The sequence below is a fragment of the Aquila chrysaetos genome, chromosome 19 (assembly GCF_900496995.4).
Source record: "Aquila chrysaetos chrysaetos chromosome 19, bAquChr1.4, whole genome shotgun sequence".
NCBI classification, from domain to species: domain Eukaryota; kingdom Metazoa; phylum Chordata; class Aves; order Accipitriformes; family Accipitridae; genus Aquila; species Aquila chrysaetos.
In genome coordinates, this window is record NC_044022.1 from 19,772,098 (window position 1) to 19,788,859 (window position 16,762).

Consider the following 16,762-nt stretch of genomic DNA (forward strand, 5'->3'; position numbering starts at 1 on the left):
TAATCTGTGTACCCTTGAGAGAAACCTCGCTGCTACTCCTCTGTGTTCAGTCATCAGCAAGCCTTTTGCTGAGCTCAGTTTGCAGAGCTTGTCTGTTCTTTCTGCCTGCCTTGCAGAAGGGATTTGGGGAAAGATTAACCCTCTGCCAATTTTAGGCATCTTATTTCAACAGGTAAGTTGGCCAGCTCATCTCTGTGGGTGACCATTATCATCAGGGGAGAGAGCACAACTCTCCTGGGGATGATTCAAAATGAGGACTTACTTGTGACACCCCAAGTCTAAAGTCTGATGTGTGTTGGTTTCCCTTTACATCTTCTTAAAAACACAGTGAACTCACTGAACTGCCTGTCAGAGTTGGTCGTTTCATACTCGGTCTACAAAGGGACTTCCAGCTCACCACTACCAGGATCCTCTTCTGATTGCCTGAACACCTGATGGAGTCCACAATGCCTGGACCAGGTTCAGGATTGTGCTCCAGCTGGGTGCCTAAAGGCACTGGAAACTTTTGTTTTATTGAAACTGGGTCCTTGGCTCTCAGACTCAAGTGTTAGGGAAATATGAGGCTTGCTCAGATATGTGCTCACTTCACGATGTGGTTGAGTGAGTGAGAGAGTTCACTTTCCCCAGGCGGGTCACCATTTCTGCTCCTGAAGGTTTCCTTTCCACAGCTGGTAGTGCCATTAGTGTGATAATTGTTAGTCTAAATTAAGCCATCTGATTTTGCCTGGAGTAAAGGAAGGAGCAATTTTTCACCTGAATTGCTCTATGCATGTGACAGCAGAGGTAAGCAGCTAGGACTAGGGACCTGGTCCGTGGCGTGGCCTGAAGGGAGAGTGAATGTGTGTCATAGCCATTTTGTTTTCAGAAAAGGATCCACAGAAGTCAGCATACTCGATGGGAGGGCCTGCTTGATATCAAATAAGCATAATATGTTTAAGGTAAGGAATACAAATTCTGAGAGGGGTGCCTCTCTGTGCTTGGTTCTCAGCTACCAACCTGGCTATCTAAGCCAAGCCAGTCCTTTATCAGGCAAAACATGTCATGGTGATAGCCACGAGAGCCCTTCTCCCAGCCACATAGTGAGAGCAGTCGTCAGATTTTGGAACACCCAGGCTGGACTCTCGCTTCTGCCAGATCCAGAGCAGGGATTGGAAACCAGCTCACTGCCCTTCCAAGACAACGGTCAGAGCCAGGAGCTCGTGGGTGTCTGCCCTCTCCACTTTGTATGAAACAACTAGCAATTCACTGAGCCACAGGACCGGTGCTGGGTAGACAGCTGGGTTTCAGCTTCTGCTGCGAGCACTGAATGTCTTTCAAAGGTTAAATAGCTGGTGGGCTCCCTTCAGCACTGAAGAGATGTGAACATCTGAGGCACACAGCTAGACACTTAAGTAATAGGTGTCTTTATTACATATGGAAAAATGCTACGCTAAAACAATAGCATTGTTTTTAAAAGCATGTCATAACTTGAAGTGTCTGCAATGATGTTACTACTTTGTGCTTTTAATTCCTGGTTAATAACTCTTTTCTAAATGTAGATGGCAGCAGTACAGTACCCCTTTTTTATGAAGATTAACATCTGTGAATACTGCCTTTGAGATAGGCCATGTGTATGTGATTAGTCCGTTGGGTACTGGGCACAGTTTTAAAGAATTATGCTAGATAAATGAACCATTACTTTCCTTTTTTTTTTTTGCATTTCTGATCTTTCTGTGTGATTGTGAATTGATCAGTGTTGAAGTCAGCACTTTTGTTTTTCTTCTTTTCAAAGTGAAGGGCTTTTTCATTAGGATTCCCACAGTTAACTGTGGGAAGATATCTGCCCCCTAGCAGAGTCTTGTGAGAGAAGTCTTTGCCTGAGAGAGCAGCCCAATGTTGTTTGATTATTCATCACTCATATAGACTTACAATAGAAGTTGTTTTCAGCCTCCTCCAAAAATGAGACTTTTTCTAGCTAACATTTCACATTAGAACCCCAAACCATGACCTGATCTGAACTTACTGGGGATGAGCAACAGTAGAGAGATGTAAGCAGCAAAAATGCATTTCTCTGTTGTTCCAGCTGATACTAATCAGCAGCACAACTCCTGCTTTTGTGAGCAGATAACAAGGGAAGGAAAATGAGTGCCGCCTCCTGCCAAGAGGAGTTATCAAGTTAGAGCCCTTGATTTGTGCTGATTAGAGAGCACTGTGAGCAACATAAGCAATTTCCCCTGAGCCAGGTATGGAGGAGGTTTCTTCTTTAGGGTTAGCCCTGCCTAGAAGGAGCTTCAAAAAAATCCCAAAATATCTGAGTGGAGATCAGTCAATGGGAATAATACTACCCTGGGTATTGGAAGAATCCCTGCTAAGGATACTATTTTTGGTAATAACAGCAAAGAGGAGAAAAATAAGCACAAGTCTAAAGCATGTTTCAAGAATGCTGTCTTTCAGTTCCTAATTTTATTAAAAAGAAGGCATTTTTGTTTAAATCTTGAAGACGTTTGTGTTGAGAAGTGATTAACCTTAGTGCAATCGGGTATGCTATTGTCCATGTAAATACTTCATACTGAGGTTTCATTCAAACATTTAATTTTCTGTTTCACTTCTCATGATTTTGGGTGGTTTTCATTTGGTGAATGCAAGTGTCAAAAACTGGGGTCAGATATTCACAAAAAAAAGTGTTGCAAGGGCAGGTTTGGCTTGGTCAAACCAAATGCCATGGCAAATATTGATCCAATCAGATCCAGTTGGAGCTCTGTTGACTAGAGAGGAGACCCAAAATGTCTAGCTCTGCAATAGCCATCCACATCCACATTGACATTGGCAATTAGGTGGGAAGGATCATGCTTTCACTGTTTGAACAGCCAGCAATAAGCTCCCTGGGAAAGAACATGTAACAAGGCTTATGGTAAAACCATCATCCTCCCCTGCATTTATCAGAATTATTTTAACTAGAAAGCTCTTCTGCACTAAGGCAGAGTTTGCTCCCCAAAGCAAAGGCATTTCACAAGGGTGAAATGTGCAACACCAGTGGCTGTTGAGTGAAGTTGCCATTAAGGATCTTGAGCCTTGGGGTTTTGAAATGAGAATTTATCTTGTTATTAGCAGTCCCTTGAGGTCTCATTTCCATGTCAGTGAATCACCTGGTTTTGTGCTTAGTAGCTCATTTCCCTGCATTTTCAAGTTTCACCTGTTTTATTTTATCTTAGAGTTATTTTTATTACAAGGCTTATTTTTCTTCTTTTTTATTCCTTTCTTAGGGGGTTGTTTATTACCATCCATGACAAAGGCCATATTGCAACAATGCTAAACTCTTGGCCTGAAGAAAATATTAAGGTATGTGGCATGTCTTCTGTGGCCTGGGAAATTACAGGGAGTTGGGTGCAAAATGGGTTATTGAATGGAACTACTTGGCATTATTTACAGAATTGCCTATTTAAAAGGACAAGCGACGAATTATTCCCTTCCTCAGAGTTTCCAGGCTAGACTTCAGTTCAACTTCATTTTCCAGTCCAGGTTGGGCTTCAGAGACTCTGTTATGTGTATATGTGGTCAAGAACAACTTTATCAAAGTAGCAGGACCTTGGTTAATAAAAAGTGTGCATGATAATAAATTTGTACGGAGTAGGGGTCATAGTGAAGAAGTAAGATATGTGTTCAAGAATTGTGTGGCTAACTTGCAACTTGTTAGATGTACCAAAGCTCTTTAAGATATCTCTGTAACTGACTTGCTTGTAGGTCTCCTTCCCAAATCCAGTGAGTCATGCAGCATCCAGAACACTGGCAATTCAGCAAATAATGTTTGATATCCAGTAGCTGAAAATATTACTGACACCCCACCCAAAAAGTGATCTTGTGAAGTGTTTTTCACTAGAGCTTGGGGCTGGGCAAGTCCCTGGCATGAGAAAAAGTCAACACTTGAGACAGGTCTTGCCAGTCACCTCCTTCCATCTGTCTGAAAGTACACGTGCCTGGGAATTACCCTGGCTGTTGACAGAGCCTTGGTCCCCTATCAGTTAGCTGTTTCTTCCAGGAACAAAGGTTTGGCAGCTGAGAAAATCTTGCAAGCATTTTACATTTCTAAGGGAAAAAAAAAGAATTTATCATGTTTCCAGAAAAAGTAATCATATTCCTATAACCTTGTCTTTCGAACCATGGAGAACAGATGCAAACTAGATATTTTGTCCTTGCTCTGTCCAAAGATCTCAGTATTTCCGTTTGTTTCTGACTCAGGACTGTGAGCAGAGCTCATTATGGCTAATAGAGATGTTTTTGCAGATGGGGAAACTGGCACAGAAAGATTAGAGACCGTTGCTGAAACAGCCCCCTCTGGCACCCAAAACAGACCATAGGAAGGGCAGTGGTCCATGGAAGAGATTCAGACTATATGCTTTCTGGGTTTGCCAGACTACAACGGCAGCTAATTTCATCAGTATCGTGGTTTTGGACCACAGGGTTCCTTGTGTGTTTGTACGCAGACTTCTCCATGCCTGAACTAGTAGGCACTGGAACACTTGAGGTTTTGAGATAAGTAGGGAGGCACGTGCACTGCACCTAAGTCCCTGGAGGGACCCAGTTTTTTGAAAAGGCTTGGACCACACTGAACACCAGCAAGAGTAAGTCCCATTAAAGACAGTGAAGAAATACTTGGAGGTGCTGCCCCACCTTTTGCTTTGTGGCTCCTTAGAGCTTCGTGGCAACAGCATTTACTGTGGAAATGGGAAATCTGGCTCGCAGGCCTGCATCCTCTGCCTGGAAGGGCTGGAAGGGTGCTCTGCTTAGCTTAGCAAAGCCTCAGCCAAGCTCTGATGTGCCCCACCTCGACCCCTCCTGTTGAAGCTGAGCTGCTCTGAAAGAATCAGAGTGCTGGAAGCAGAATGAGTGGGAAGAAGCCGTTTCTGAGCATACTCACATGGGAGTGTGGGTTTTTTGTGTCTCTTCCAGGGTTGCTAATGAATCCTGCCATGAAGAAACATTGGATAAAATGTCGATAGCCCTCAACAGTGATTCCCCTTGCTAATTGTCTCTCTGGTTCCTGAATCTTGTACTCTTTTCTGTATGATAGCCCAACTAGAGCAGAAGGAATGCAGAGAATCATGCAGGATAGTGGTGTTGTAGGGTGTCATCCTGGCAGTTATGAGTTCAAACCACCCCAAAATGAGGATAATCTAGAAACCATATCTCATATTCCTAGGCAAGCATGCTGCCTTTCAAGCTACTGGACTGGCCTTCCTACCTTCCTTCCCTCCCTCCCTCCCTCCCTCCCTCCCTCCTTCCATAGGATGCTCACCCTAGAAGTGCACTCAGCATCTTGAATCCCCATCAGGATTGCTGCTATACAGGCTGTTCAGACTCATCCTTCCATCTAGCATTTTCTGTTGGTGCATTCAAGCCAGAGTGTTGTTTCATCCTGTAAAGGCTGACATCTTCGTGCAATCAATAGAGAGAAGTGGGAATGCCAACAGTGGCACTTGCCTCTCTGCGTTGCCTTGGCAGCTTGGAGGCCAGCGTAGTGCTCCGGATCACTCTGCTGGGCCAGATGTCTCCTACTTAGGCATTGCAAAACTGGGCTAGCTACATACAGCCTATGGTCCAGAATAATTTCAGTTAACATCAGCTGCCTGAAGACTCAGTGTCTAATCTCAGTTTGTGAGTACTTCTGCAGTGGTCAATGAAGAGGGAGATGAGCATCTTCAAAGAGAAATACCCTTTTCATCCCTTCCCAAAACAGCTGCTGGAGGGAGGAGATGCACTCTGGAGGTTTCTGTCTCTCCCCATCAGCTATCAAAGAAGTTTAGAAACTGGTTAGATGATTGGCTTAAACTGCACACCTAACCTTTAGCCAAAGACTTGACTAGTCATCAAGAAAATTTGTAGCACAGCTGGAAGTAGAAAACAGGTTCCTAGTTGTTAAACCAGTGGTTCTGTTAGAAGGGTCTGTCCTGCTCAGCCGGAGATTAATGGCCTGTTTGTTGAGTTTTGATCACATGAACGTGAGCAATTAACAACACTACTTTAATATGCTTGTATATCAGGTACCCACTAAAACTTTGTGCTTTTTTTTTTTCATTGTTTTTTACATCCGAAGAGCCGCAAACAAATGTGAATCCAGTTTCCTCTCTCTGATACAGACACCAGTCTGTAGTCTCCTGTGCTGTATTTTCTGTTCTCCTGTATTTTTGAGTGTTACCTTGGGGAGCTTTGGTACCTACAGAGTGCAGCCCATCGAAGACTGTGATGGGTATGTAAGTGCTATTGAGAAGTTTTTAGGCTTGCCTGAGAACACTTATTTATTTGGATGAAAGGGGATCTGTGCTTCAGGGCAATATTTTGGTTCATTAGAAATTAATTCCTTTTTGAAAAAAGGGATTCCCTGCATAGTTAGGATTTTGACTCCTTTTCATTTAATTTGCATCAGTTTCAGGATGAACCTGTAGCAGAGCGTATGCTTGCTGCTTTCCCTATTCTCATTACTGCCTTTCAGTCCCAATTGCATCTGGGTGTGGTAAAGTGAGCACACACCCAGAAACAGATGGAGCCCACCCAAAAAGAGACTTACCCATCACTAACACTTCACATTGACTCAGAAGGAAAAACAAATAGGAAAATGTTAGAAAATGGAGGCGGATAAGTGTATCACTGCCATGATTGTGAATATCTGGTGGCAGGGCTTGTTCAACCTCTAGCCTAAGGATAGGTGTATAGTCCTTTTAGTTTTACTAGCTTTTTCATTGAAGGTTCTCTTTCAGGAATTCTAACTCCTACTGACAAGGAACTGGCAACAGCAGAAAACCAAGTATTCTACATATAGCAGGACCATTTCAAAATAGTCTCTATTATGCTGGAGGGCAAAATAGATGTAAAAAGCAGAGTAGATGCATGTGTCCTCTGTATCTGTAGTTTCTCCTCAGGCTTATTCCTGAACTATGTAATGTAATGTAATTCTGTTCTGCTGTTAACAAACAGTGGTTTATGTTGAGGGAGAAAATAGCCTTGGGATGTGTATATAGTTTATGCTGAATAAGAGCATTTGTTGTTCATTGTGAAGCTACAGTACAAAAATTTAAGTCCTTCCATGGTTTTTCCCTTTAATCATCTGAAATATGCAGGGAAAGGACACTGAAACAGATGAGTACGATTCTTCCCGAAACAGGAAAGTGCAGCAAGAGGTCTATTCCATTCCTAAACAAAGAGATGCTTCTCCATCACAGTAATAAACCAATGCATCTTTATTATCCACCCCCTCCCCAAGGAAGTACATCTATTGAGATAGCTTCTAATCCCCCATTCACTTATTTCTCACTAAAGCACATGCATGTGTATGTCCTAAGTTTAGCCTTAACTTTGCAGATCAGCAAATAAAGAACTTCTCTGCAGTCGCCTTCTTTGAAATCCAAGCTAGACTGTGCACTTGAGTCCCCCACAGTCTCATAAACCATTTGATGTGAGCACTCTGTTCTCTGAAGTGCTGGGACAGTGTTGAAAGTTGAAGTTTGTTATCGTGTTTACAACTTGTCTCCCACAGTGGGACTAGACACCAGTATACTCCTGTTCTTACTGAATTTCAGAGCTGCCCCAAAGAATGCCGGACCCTGGGGACAAAACTAACCTAAAAATGGGGAAGTTTAGTCAGATCTGCTTGGTCATTTGCATCCTAAGGTCTCAGTGATGTACAGTGCAGGTTGAACAGCTCAGCGTTAGGCTTCTAATTTGGACATCATTAGGGAGGCTTTTATTTCCCTTCTTGTCACAAAGAAATGATACACTAATGAGAAAAACAGAAAATCATGGATGAGAGATTTTGATGAGTTGGCTTATTACAGTATTGCTGAAATGCAAAAGGCCAATTGCACAAAGAGTTAAATGGCAATTGTTTAACTCCCAGCTGGGTGGGAAAAAAAGTCTAATATTAAACACAACGAGTGGGAGCCCCTCTGCAGTCCATGCTGCTGCCCGTGCTGATGGCTTCTGTCTACCTGCCTTGCAGTCAGGGGACCACAAGCAAAGGGACCCAGTTACAATGAGTTTTGTTTTGATTATCTGAAGTTGGCTACTCCACAGCTACTCTACAACAGTGTGAAGACACCAGCTTGTTACTTCCACGGATGCAGTTCATAAGCATGAGCACTTTTGTACAGAGCTCTTTTTCCAGAAAAAAAGAAAGGAAAAATCAAGGCCAGATCTCTTTTGCACAGCTTCTGGTTATACAGCTGAGGATGCACAAAGAGCTGTGGTGGTTGGGCTCTTCTACAAGTGAATTGAAGTGTTGGCAAGCAGCGCTGCTCCTCTCCCACACTGCAAGCAGCTACCCATCAGCCACACTGTCTCTACTATCCAAAATGAAGAGCCCTTTATCACTAACAGCTAATTAACATGGGATCATGTAGAAGGAGCAAATATCCATTGCACAATGCAACTGCAAAATGGCATCGGCGTGAAGGCAGTGGAGCTGCTTTTGCTTCTATTGCCTTGGCAACACCATACAACAGTCTCTTTTGATCCTCCTAGGCTATCGTGGTGACGGATGGAGAGAGGATTCTCGGTTTAGGAGATCTAGGAAGTTACGGCATGGGTATCCCGGTGGGGAAGCTTGCTTTGTACACAGCTTGTGGTGGAGTTCACCCGCAACAGTGTCTCCCTGTCCTGCTGGACGTTGGCACAGACAACGAGGTAAGACTTACTTTTTTCATAAATCTGTCAGAGGGGAGAAGGGATTGAGATTAATGCGTATCTGAGCCAGTTCCCTAAATGTGGAGGGAAAGCCAGAGACATCCAAGATGAGACGATGGCTAGACCAGCACTGCAGGGATGTAGGCAGGTTTCATTCCTGTTTGATGCTCAAGGAACTGTTGCTCTTATGGGGCATTAAAATAAACACTAAATAGCCTCATGGTCCCCTGGTGAGAAGACTCAGAGTGTTGCCAGTTGGAGCTGAAGGGTCAGCTCGAACTTTCAGGATGACAAGGTGAGTTGAAAGATTTTGTACAGGAAGTCCTAGATTTATTCTTCCTCTGGTAATTGTGAGAAAACAGGCAGATACTCGTGTCTTCGTAGAGGTGACTGTATTCCAGAAAATGGAGAATCCCTGGTGGGTGTTTTGGGAATGATTAATTTCAGTGTTTTGTCAGATTGCACACTTTACTGCACACGATAACCAGACAAGAGGACTGCATCTGTTTGCAGATTTTTGCCTTATGACTCTGGCTCAGAAAGGCCGAAGTGCAACATTTTAGCAATGCCAGAATGGACATCTGTGAGGAGGTCTTTTTTAAAATGAATATCCTATAGTTATCTGTGAGGGCCTGGGTTTGTCCATTTTTGTAAAATGTACTCGTGCCTCACTTGACCCCAAGTAAACCAAACACACGTTTCTTGAGAGAAATAACAAATCTGGGGTATAAGAGCTTTGAGTTTGTGTATGAAGGCAAACGAGTGCCGACGTTTTCAGACATGCCTGTGCTCACTGGAAAGCTAGATTTTCTGCAGCTCTTTCGCTCCAGGCCCAAGTGTCTCATACTGGACACTTGAAAAGAATGAAAGAAAACAAAATCAGTGGCCACAAATGACATCTGGGATGAGATTCCCAATTAACTCTTTGGTCTCTAGTCCCAGGATTATTTTATCCCTTTAGCATAGTGGCCTGTCATGGACTTATGGAATACAGGGTGTGCTCATCTCAGCCTGATCCACAGTCTTTCCTGAAAAGTGGGATCTCTGACTTCAGGCCCTCTGAGGCTAAAGCAGGAATTAAGTTTCAGTCTCTCACTTTGTGGAGTTTCCAGTCAACAGAGCATTGTACTTGACTTTGGCTCCTTCATCTCTTCCTTCTCCTCCGTGCTGGTCTGCACACCACCAAGTGTCAGCATGCTTTGAGGCCCCAGCTGGAGCTCCCCCTCCAGAGGGACCTGCGTCTAAGTGCTTCCCTTCCCATGGGAAGCTTCTGACCATGCATGACCATCTCTTTCTAACTGAGCATCCAGGGGGACTCTAAAGTCCAAAGTGGCACCAATGATTTTTAGGCATCTCCAAGGGTCAGATGGTGTCGGAGAAAGGGACTCCCAGAGTCAGTCTTGGGGAGTTTTGTTCTGCCCAAGATCAAGTGTAGCTTATGTGTCCAGGAGCGACTCTGTGAAGCTAGTTTCCACAGCTGGGATTAAGATGTAGAACTTCCTGTTTTCAAGCCATATAAACAATATATTTCTTTACAATATCAATAATTTTTTTATTTATTTAATGGCTTTCTCATGTGCATAAACCCAGCTTAACCCAATCCTAAGCACGTCCTACAAGCATCCTGCCCCACGACTAAACTCTTATCAATGCAGAAAGACACCTCCTGTAGGCATTCATCCTGTTCATCTCTGCTGGTTAATATATGGTGAGCCTAAGGTGACTGTGTTGCTAACACAGGCACCTCAGGTAGAGTGGAGTAAATACAGCAGTCATACTATATTTTTAGCATCAATTCCCAGCTTGTCTTTCTCACAGTTCATAATACTTTGTATATTCTTTCAGCAAATTGGTCTTTTTTCAGAGCTTGGCATTTCTCAGCTTGCCTATGGGAGAATTGTATACTCCATGAACCAGCCCCAGAGCCATGGTGCTAGAGGAGCAATCAGTGAAGTAATGCAAATGGGTCTGCTTTCTGTTTCATGGCCCTGAAGAGTTAATGTATCAAACTCAGAGGAAAACCTCTTTCATCTTTCCTTCTAAGGGAAAACAGCTGTGGCTGTAAAAACAGATCTAATTTTAGCATGCCTGCCAATATTTAGGGCCCCTATGGCTGCAGGACAATAGGTTTGAGATGGCTTGTCCCCTTCTCGTGGGGATGATTCAGTTCCTGAAACTGGAAGGGAAGTAGAGCTGCTTTGCAGTGATTCACAGAGGTGTTGGCCCACCTGTCTCCTGCCACTGTTTGTCCTGTAATTTTTCCCAAAATATATGCTATTTCCATGCTGACTCAGTCCTTTTTAGGTGGCTTAGGGGTCTTGACTTAACACCTGCTGGATTGGTTGGAGGAATGGCCTGTTTTTATATTCCTAGAGGAGTCAAAAAATAATCTGTTGTATGAAAACACCTTGCCTTGACACCTGGAGATAACTGAGGCAAATGCTAGGTAGGTGCAGGGTTTGGGAACATTTTGGCATCTCATCACTAGTTCTGGTCAACTCTGGGCTGTCACCTAAAAGCTTATATGACACATGTCATTTCAAGCTACTTCAGGCAATCTTCATTGCTCAAAGCAATGGTCAACAGCTTTCCTGGTAACCTCAGTGCAAAATTAAGAACTGAATGAACAGTAAACACTCCACACGCAAGGTCAGTTTTATTCACTAGGAGTGAGGCACCTTGGCAGGGAGCCTTTGGTAGAGCTGTTCTGGGGATGCAGAGCTCCACTTCCTACAGTAGTCAAGAAGCATTACATCCCTCCAACTTTATTTACACAAAAATATAGTCCATAGCTTCTTATTGAAACACTTTCTGCTCGGGAAGAGCTGTGTGAGCTGGCCTTCACTGCATAGTGAGTAAAATTAATATGACCACAACAGACAAACTTTTTGGGTAGGCTGGGACATAAATCTCTGTCCATCCATGGAAGAGAAGATGTCAACAGAATTGCTTTGTGTCCTAGGCTCTCCTGAGTGATCCACTCTATATTGGACTGAAACACAAGAGAGTTCGTGGGAAACAATACGACGAACTGATTGATGAGTTTATGCAGGCAGTTACCAACAAGTAAGTGGGATTATATACATGGCTCCTCTGGGCTGCTTCCATTTAAGAACAAATGTTGCAACTCATGAAATAAACGTTAGTATAATTGATCGTCCAAGCAAAGAAAGGTCATTTAAATGCAAGTCTCCTGGGTGGTCTACAAATGACTCTTTGTACTTGAGCACTCTGTGTCAAAAATATTTGTCTTCAGAGAACTGAAATGGGACTGACTATTTATAACCATTTCCTGTCCATATAGACCAGAGGTGTCAAACGTATGCCCTGTGGGCTGTATCTGGCCTCCATCATGCGTTTATGAGCCTCATTCAGCATAGGCAGAATCTAAACTTTGGTTTGTTTACATTTTGTAAAGGAAGTTTCTAGCTTTCACCATTGTGAAGGAAATCATCTAAATGGAAATGGTGTGTTAAATGCTGATGTCCGTGTGAGTCTGCAGACTGCCTGTCTATCGCTTTGTTAAAAATAGGAGCTTCCCTGCTGGCTTTAAGTGCAAAGTGAGAAGGTCAGGCTTATAAGCATTGTCTTTTTAACGGTGGGACAGACAAAGTGCATATTTCCATTCTTACTTACTAGCTGGGATAGAAGGTCTCTGATGTACCAGGGAGTTTGATATGGGAAGAGCAGAAACACAACCTCAGCGCTGTATGTGCATCTCTTGCACTGCATTGAGTTCCTCTTTCTAAAAAAAGAAAATATATTAAAATCTCCTTGACTATCTGGAGAGGTTACCATAAGAAGGAAAGTGACAACAACTGTTAAGGAAAAAAAATAATAATATTTGGAAAGCCCCAAGCTCCTAAGCAGCTTTTTCTGCCTTTCCTAAAGCAGCAGATGATATTGATAAGGAGTGGAAGAGAGCTGCGGTCTGTGCCTGATTAATAGGCTGCTGCCTGTCTGTATGTTGTAGGGTCTTTTCTTCACAGCTGAAGGAGCAATGTTTGATTGTCCCTCTTTCTGTGTCTCCAGCCGGCTGTATGTGTGTGTGTGTGTTCCTGCATAAATGGAAGGGAGTGGGTGGTACGTGTGTCATCAGCTCGCCGTTCATCCTGTCTGCCTTCAGGTGGGAGGCATCATGTCCAGTGCCTAATGACAACACCTACCTGCCCACTGAGGAGCATATCTTTACGTACGGCCTGACTGCCCAGCTGGCTGTGGGTGGAGGGATGTAGGAAATAGGGGCTGAAACGCTGAGGACCATTCAGTCACAGCTGATGAACCAAGTTTTGAGAGGGGTGAGTGCGTCATGGAGAATTTCAGCATCTGTTGATGCGGTGGCTCTGTGCAGTGTTGTGCTGCACTCCGTGTATATGCAATGCTGCTGTTAGGACAGGAGTCTCTCCTTTGCTGTTCAGCATCATGGTGTAGACATGTCCTGTATGATGGCCGGCCAGTACATCAACCCACCCAGCTGTGATTGCCCACTCGCTGTGTAAAGATACTTGCTATCAGCCAGTCCTATAGCCCCTATATCTGTGAATATGAACACAATAACACTGCCTTGCCTGTTGGATTAAAAATACCTAAGGGTGACTGCAGAGAAGAGAATTTTCTGTTTGTGCTCTGGTTTGTCCTTCTTTATATTTGATAAGAAAGCTTGACTGAAATGTCAGTTGATAACAGTGTAGTATTATGTTAGACACTTGTGGGTTATCTAGGGGGAAGACATTTTTGGAGGCTAGAAAGCTTGTAAAACACAGCTAGGAAATCACAAGAGGCTGTACAAGTAGAAAAGATTTAAGAGCTGTCAGGGTTGATTTGTGGGTTTTTCTTTTGTTTTGATTTTAGTCACTAATTAATCCTTCAAGGAAACTGTCCCACTTCCTTCTGGCCAGGAGACCACAGGGGTATTGGAGTGTTGGTGTTGATGATAGAATGGGAACAATAGAATGAGAACCCAGATGATGGTCTCAGCCATCACAAATTTGGCTCTGAGATTTATGCTTATGGTGTTAAATGTAAAGCTCATTGCACCTACTACTCCTGCGATGTCAGTGACAGGGCCAGAAAAACAATTTGCCTCTTCTGTGCTTGCTGCTGGAAAGGAAGGATTCGCTGTTATTTTCCTGTGTTTAGTTTACATGAGCTAATCTCCACATTGCAGGGAGAAGACACTCAGCCATGAAACAATGAACTTTTATCTTGGGAGGAGGTGATGTCATGTCTAATACTTTCATCCAAGTACTGGGAATCAAGTTCCTGGGGCCCCTGTCCCAGCCTTTCTATTTCTCTTAGCCCAGATGAATTGCTTGAATGCAGTAAGCCCCCAAAATGTTCTCTGCAAAGTGGGGCTGGGAAATTCCACTTTGCACTTCTCCATTCACATCTGTAAAGTATTTGGAGGTCCTTGAGTGAAAGGAGCCATTACCCTATATTATCATCCTGACCACCAGCATACTTTAAAGCATTGTTGGAGTGTGATCCTCTGTGAGCTCTGGGCTGGTGAATAATCCTGCTATCAGCCTGGGTTTGGCAAACATATATGAAACAGATTCATTTGGTCTCAAATTTCCACTGGAATGACTGGATGCAACCCAGTAGGAGCTCTTGCTTCTGTTACGAAAGGAAGCAGAAACTGTTCAGAAGGTCAAGAAAATGCTGTGTTATTGTAGGCTGCTTCCATGTGTGAGGAAACCTGTGAGTATGAAGTGCTGCGATCTTCGGTCTGCTGTGGTTTCTTATGCAAGTCTATAATGTCACATGCAAATTCAGTTATTTGGGGAGGAACCTTTTGGGTTGCCACAAGTCTCTTGCAATTTGGGGGTTTCCTTTTCAGCTTGATGTTCATGCAGAAATTCTGTCTGCTTCCTGAGGGTACTTCAGCTTCTCATGGAAACCATTTGTCAGTTCTTCTGCAGGAGTACCTCCCACCCTGTCAAATCACTGCTGGCTCAAGGGACATTTGTCACCAAAGTGGAATGTGTCAGAGCCCACAAGAAAGCCAGGGGAGTGAAGATTTAGTCTTCTAATGGAATAATAATATCAAACAGATGTGAAATTTCTATAGCTGGAGACCCCTACAGTCGGCAGAAAGGGCTCCTGGTCTCATAATAGCCACCTAGTAATGAAACAAGGAGTGTGTCAGAGGCTTCAGAGTTAGCACTTCCAGTATTCTGAAATAAAGTGTGACTTCTGGGCAATTTTAGAAAGAAAAGCCCTTTCTGAAACAGCTGGATAAATTTCTGCATTTTCCTGCTGCCTAAACCTCCATTCATTACTCTTTCACCTAAAACACATGAAATGACTGAGGTCTTGTTAAAAAGAGCTCCAAGCTATGCATTTTGCTCCTCTTGGGAGGCAACTACATGCAGAATTTGGCCCATTGAGCCTAGCCTATGACTGAATGAAGCAGGCTGACAAATTGCTGTTTTCTCACAATGAGTAATATGCTTTGTATGGGAAAATACACTGCTTCAGTTCTCCCTCTCCTCAGTTACCACAGCAAAGGGCAAGTCAGTCTTATTCTTGAACTGGTACATTTTTGTAGGCTGGAATAAATATTTACCCAGAGTGTCCAAGGATCATAATTGCAGTAACCCGCAGAATTTCTGGGGCTTGCCTGTATGAACAAATTAAGGTTGAAATCAAAACTCCATGGGAGATGCGTTGTGCTGGGGCATGTTCTCTGGGCTCTGAAGGGCTTCGGCCCAGCAGCTACAGTAACCGTGTCGCAGAAGCCTCATTAAGCTGTCATAACTTCACTCCCCTTTCCTTTCCCATCAGTGCTTATTAACAGGGTGACCAGGGTAACAGAAGCGTTCTATCAGCCTGTGCCATATGGCAGAGCACAGAAGATATCAAGAGATCAAGCACTCAGTTTCTCAAAATGGGAAAAGAAGGAAATTAGCTCTGCTGAGTTTGTTTTTCCTCTTTGCCTAATCCCTTCCCAGTACTTTTACCCACAAACATAGCAAGTCAGGTCCCATGTGCTCTCCAACAAGCAGAGTCTGTTTGAAAACAAGCTGCCTCTGTTTCAGCAGTTCTCCAGGGCCGTGGATCACAAATTCGCCAGCACCTTTTGGAAACAAAATCACCAGTACAGATGCCCTCATATTATTTCTTCAGATGCTGTAGTTAACTTGGCTAATTGATCCTGAAAGACTAGACTTAAGTCTTTAGGCACCACTGGCCTCCACAAAGCCCTGGCATAATACTGCTAACACCTAAAGTCCCTCCTCAGCATCTACGTGTCTGTTAGGAGACCTGCACAGCATCACCAGTGCCCTGGCAGGGCTGATGGTATAGACTGACGCCAGCCTTCATGGGAATACAAGGTGGATATTCTCCTTGCCTGTCTACCCCAGTTACCATGGCCAGAGGGACTCTGACACCATCCAGAAAGGAAAAGTGATGGTAATGGGAAGAGCCACCCGGCTGCCCGTTATCCTGGCTTGATGTGGGATGAGCTTATCAGCCAGCTCCTGTGATCTGCTTTTAGCCACTGGGTGATATTTGAAGAACAATATTTAGGTTTTATTAGCTTGATTTTCTGCTACTGAGGAATGATTGAGCTCCAGATGTTCTGCTACGGGATCACTGTGGTAATGGGCTTTTATTACCTTGCCTTCAAATCCTTTGGGATAATGCAGTTAGATGTTGATAAGCCCTCTGCCATAGGCTCTCTGTCTGTACTTTCCACCTAAGCCAGATTTACCACAGCTGGTTTAGAAAGATGTAGCTGGAGAAGATCTGTTTGTGCGGAAGGCAGGTGGTGTGGCTCCGTTCCTTGTTTGTCAGAGGGTAGCTCAAGGCTACATCTGTGGGTCAGCACTAATAAGGTTGCATCTCCTGCTTATGCCATGCTCTTAAGAAGCCTTGTACCTCCAGCTGCAGTCTTTCCTCAGACGCACTGCAAGGAGGATGACGTCATTTTGCATAAAAACACAAGAATGGCCATAGCGGCCATTGGTGCTGGTCTTAGTGCTTGGAAGTCATGAGATATGTGCGCAAAAGAGTTGGGGTTTTTTTTTCTGCTGTAAGGACTATAATGAAGGTTGACTATGATTTTTCAGGATTTTTTTTCCAAGAACTTTGTGATTGATCTTGG

General features: G+C 43.7%; 1 protein-coding gene across 3 annotated transcripts in view; it reads left to right on the top strand.

Moving 5' to 3' along the window:
- The window catches only part of ME3 (malic enzyme 3), a 128,474-nt gene that overhangs the window by 84,456 nt on the left and 27,256 nt on the right, over positions 1 to 16,762 (top strand). For all 3 annotated transcript variants that reach the window (XM_030043106.2, XM_030043107.2, XM_041118556.1), the window contains exons 4-6: positions 3,243 to 3,318; positions 8,491 to 8,652; positions 11,615 to 11,718. In XM_030043106.2, the coding sequence (XP_029898966.1) occupies positions 3,243 to 3,318; positions 8,491 to 8,652; positions 11,615 to 11,718 (342 nt within the window). The remainder of the gene's footprint in view (positions 1 to 3,242; positions 3,319 to 8,490; positions 8,653 to 11,614; positions 11,719 to 16,762) is intronic.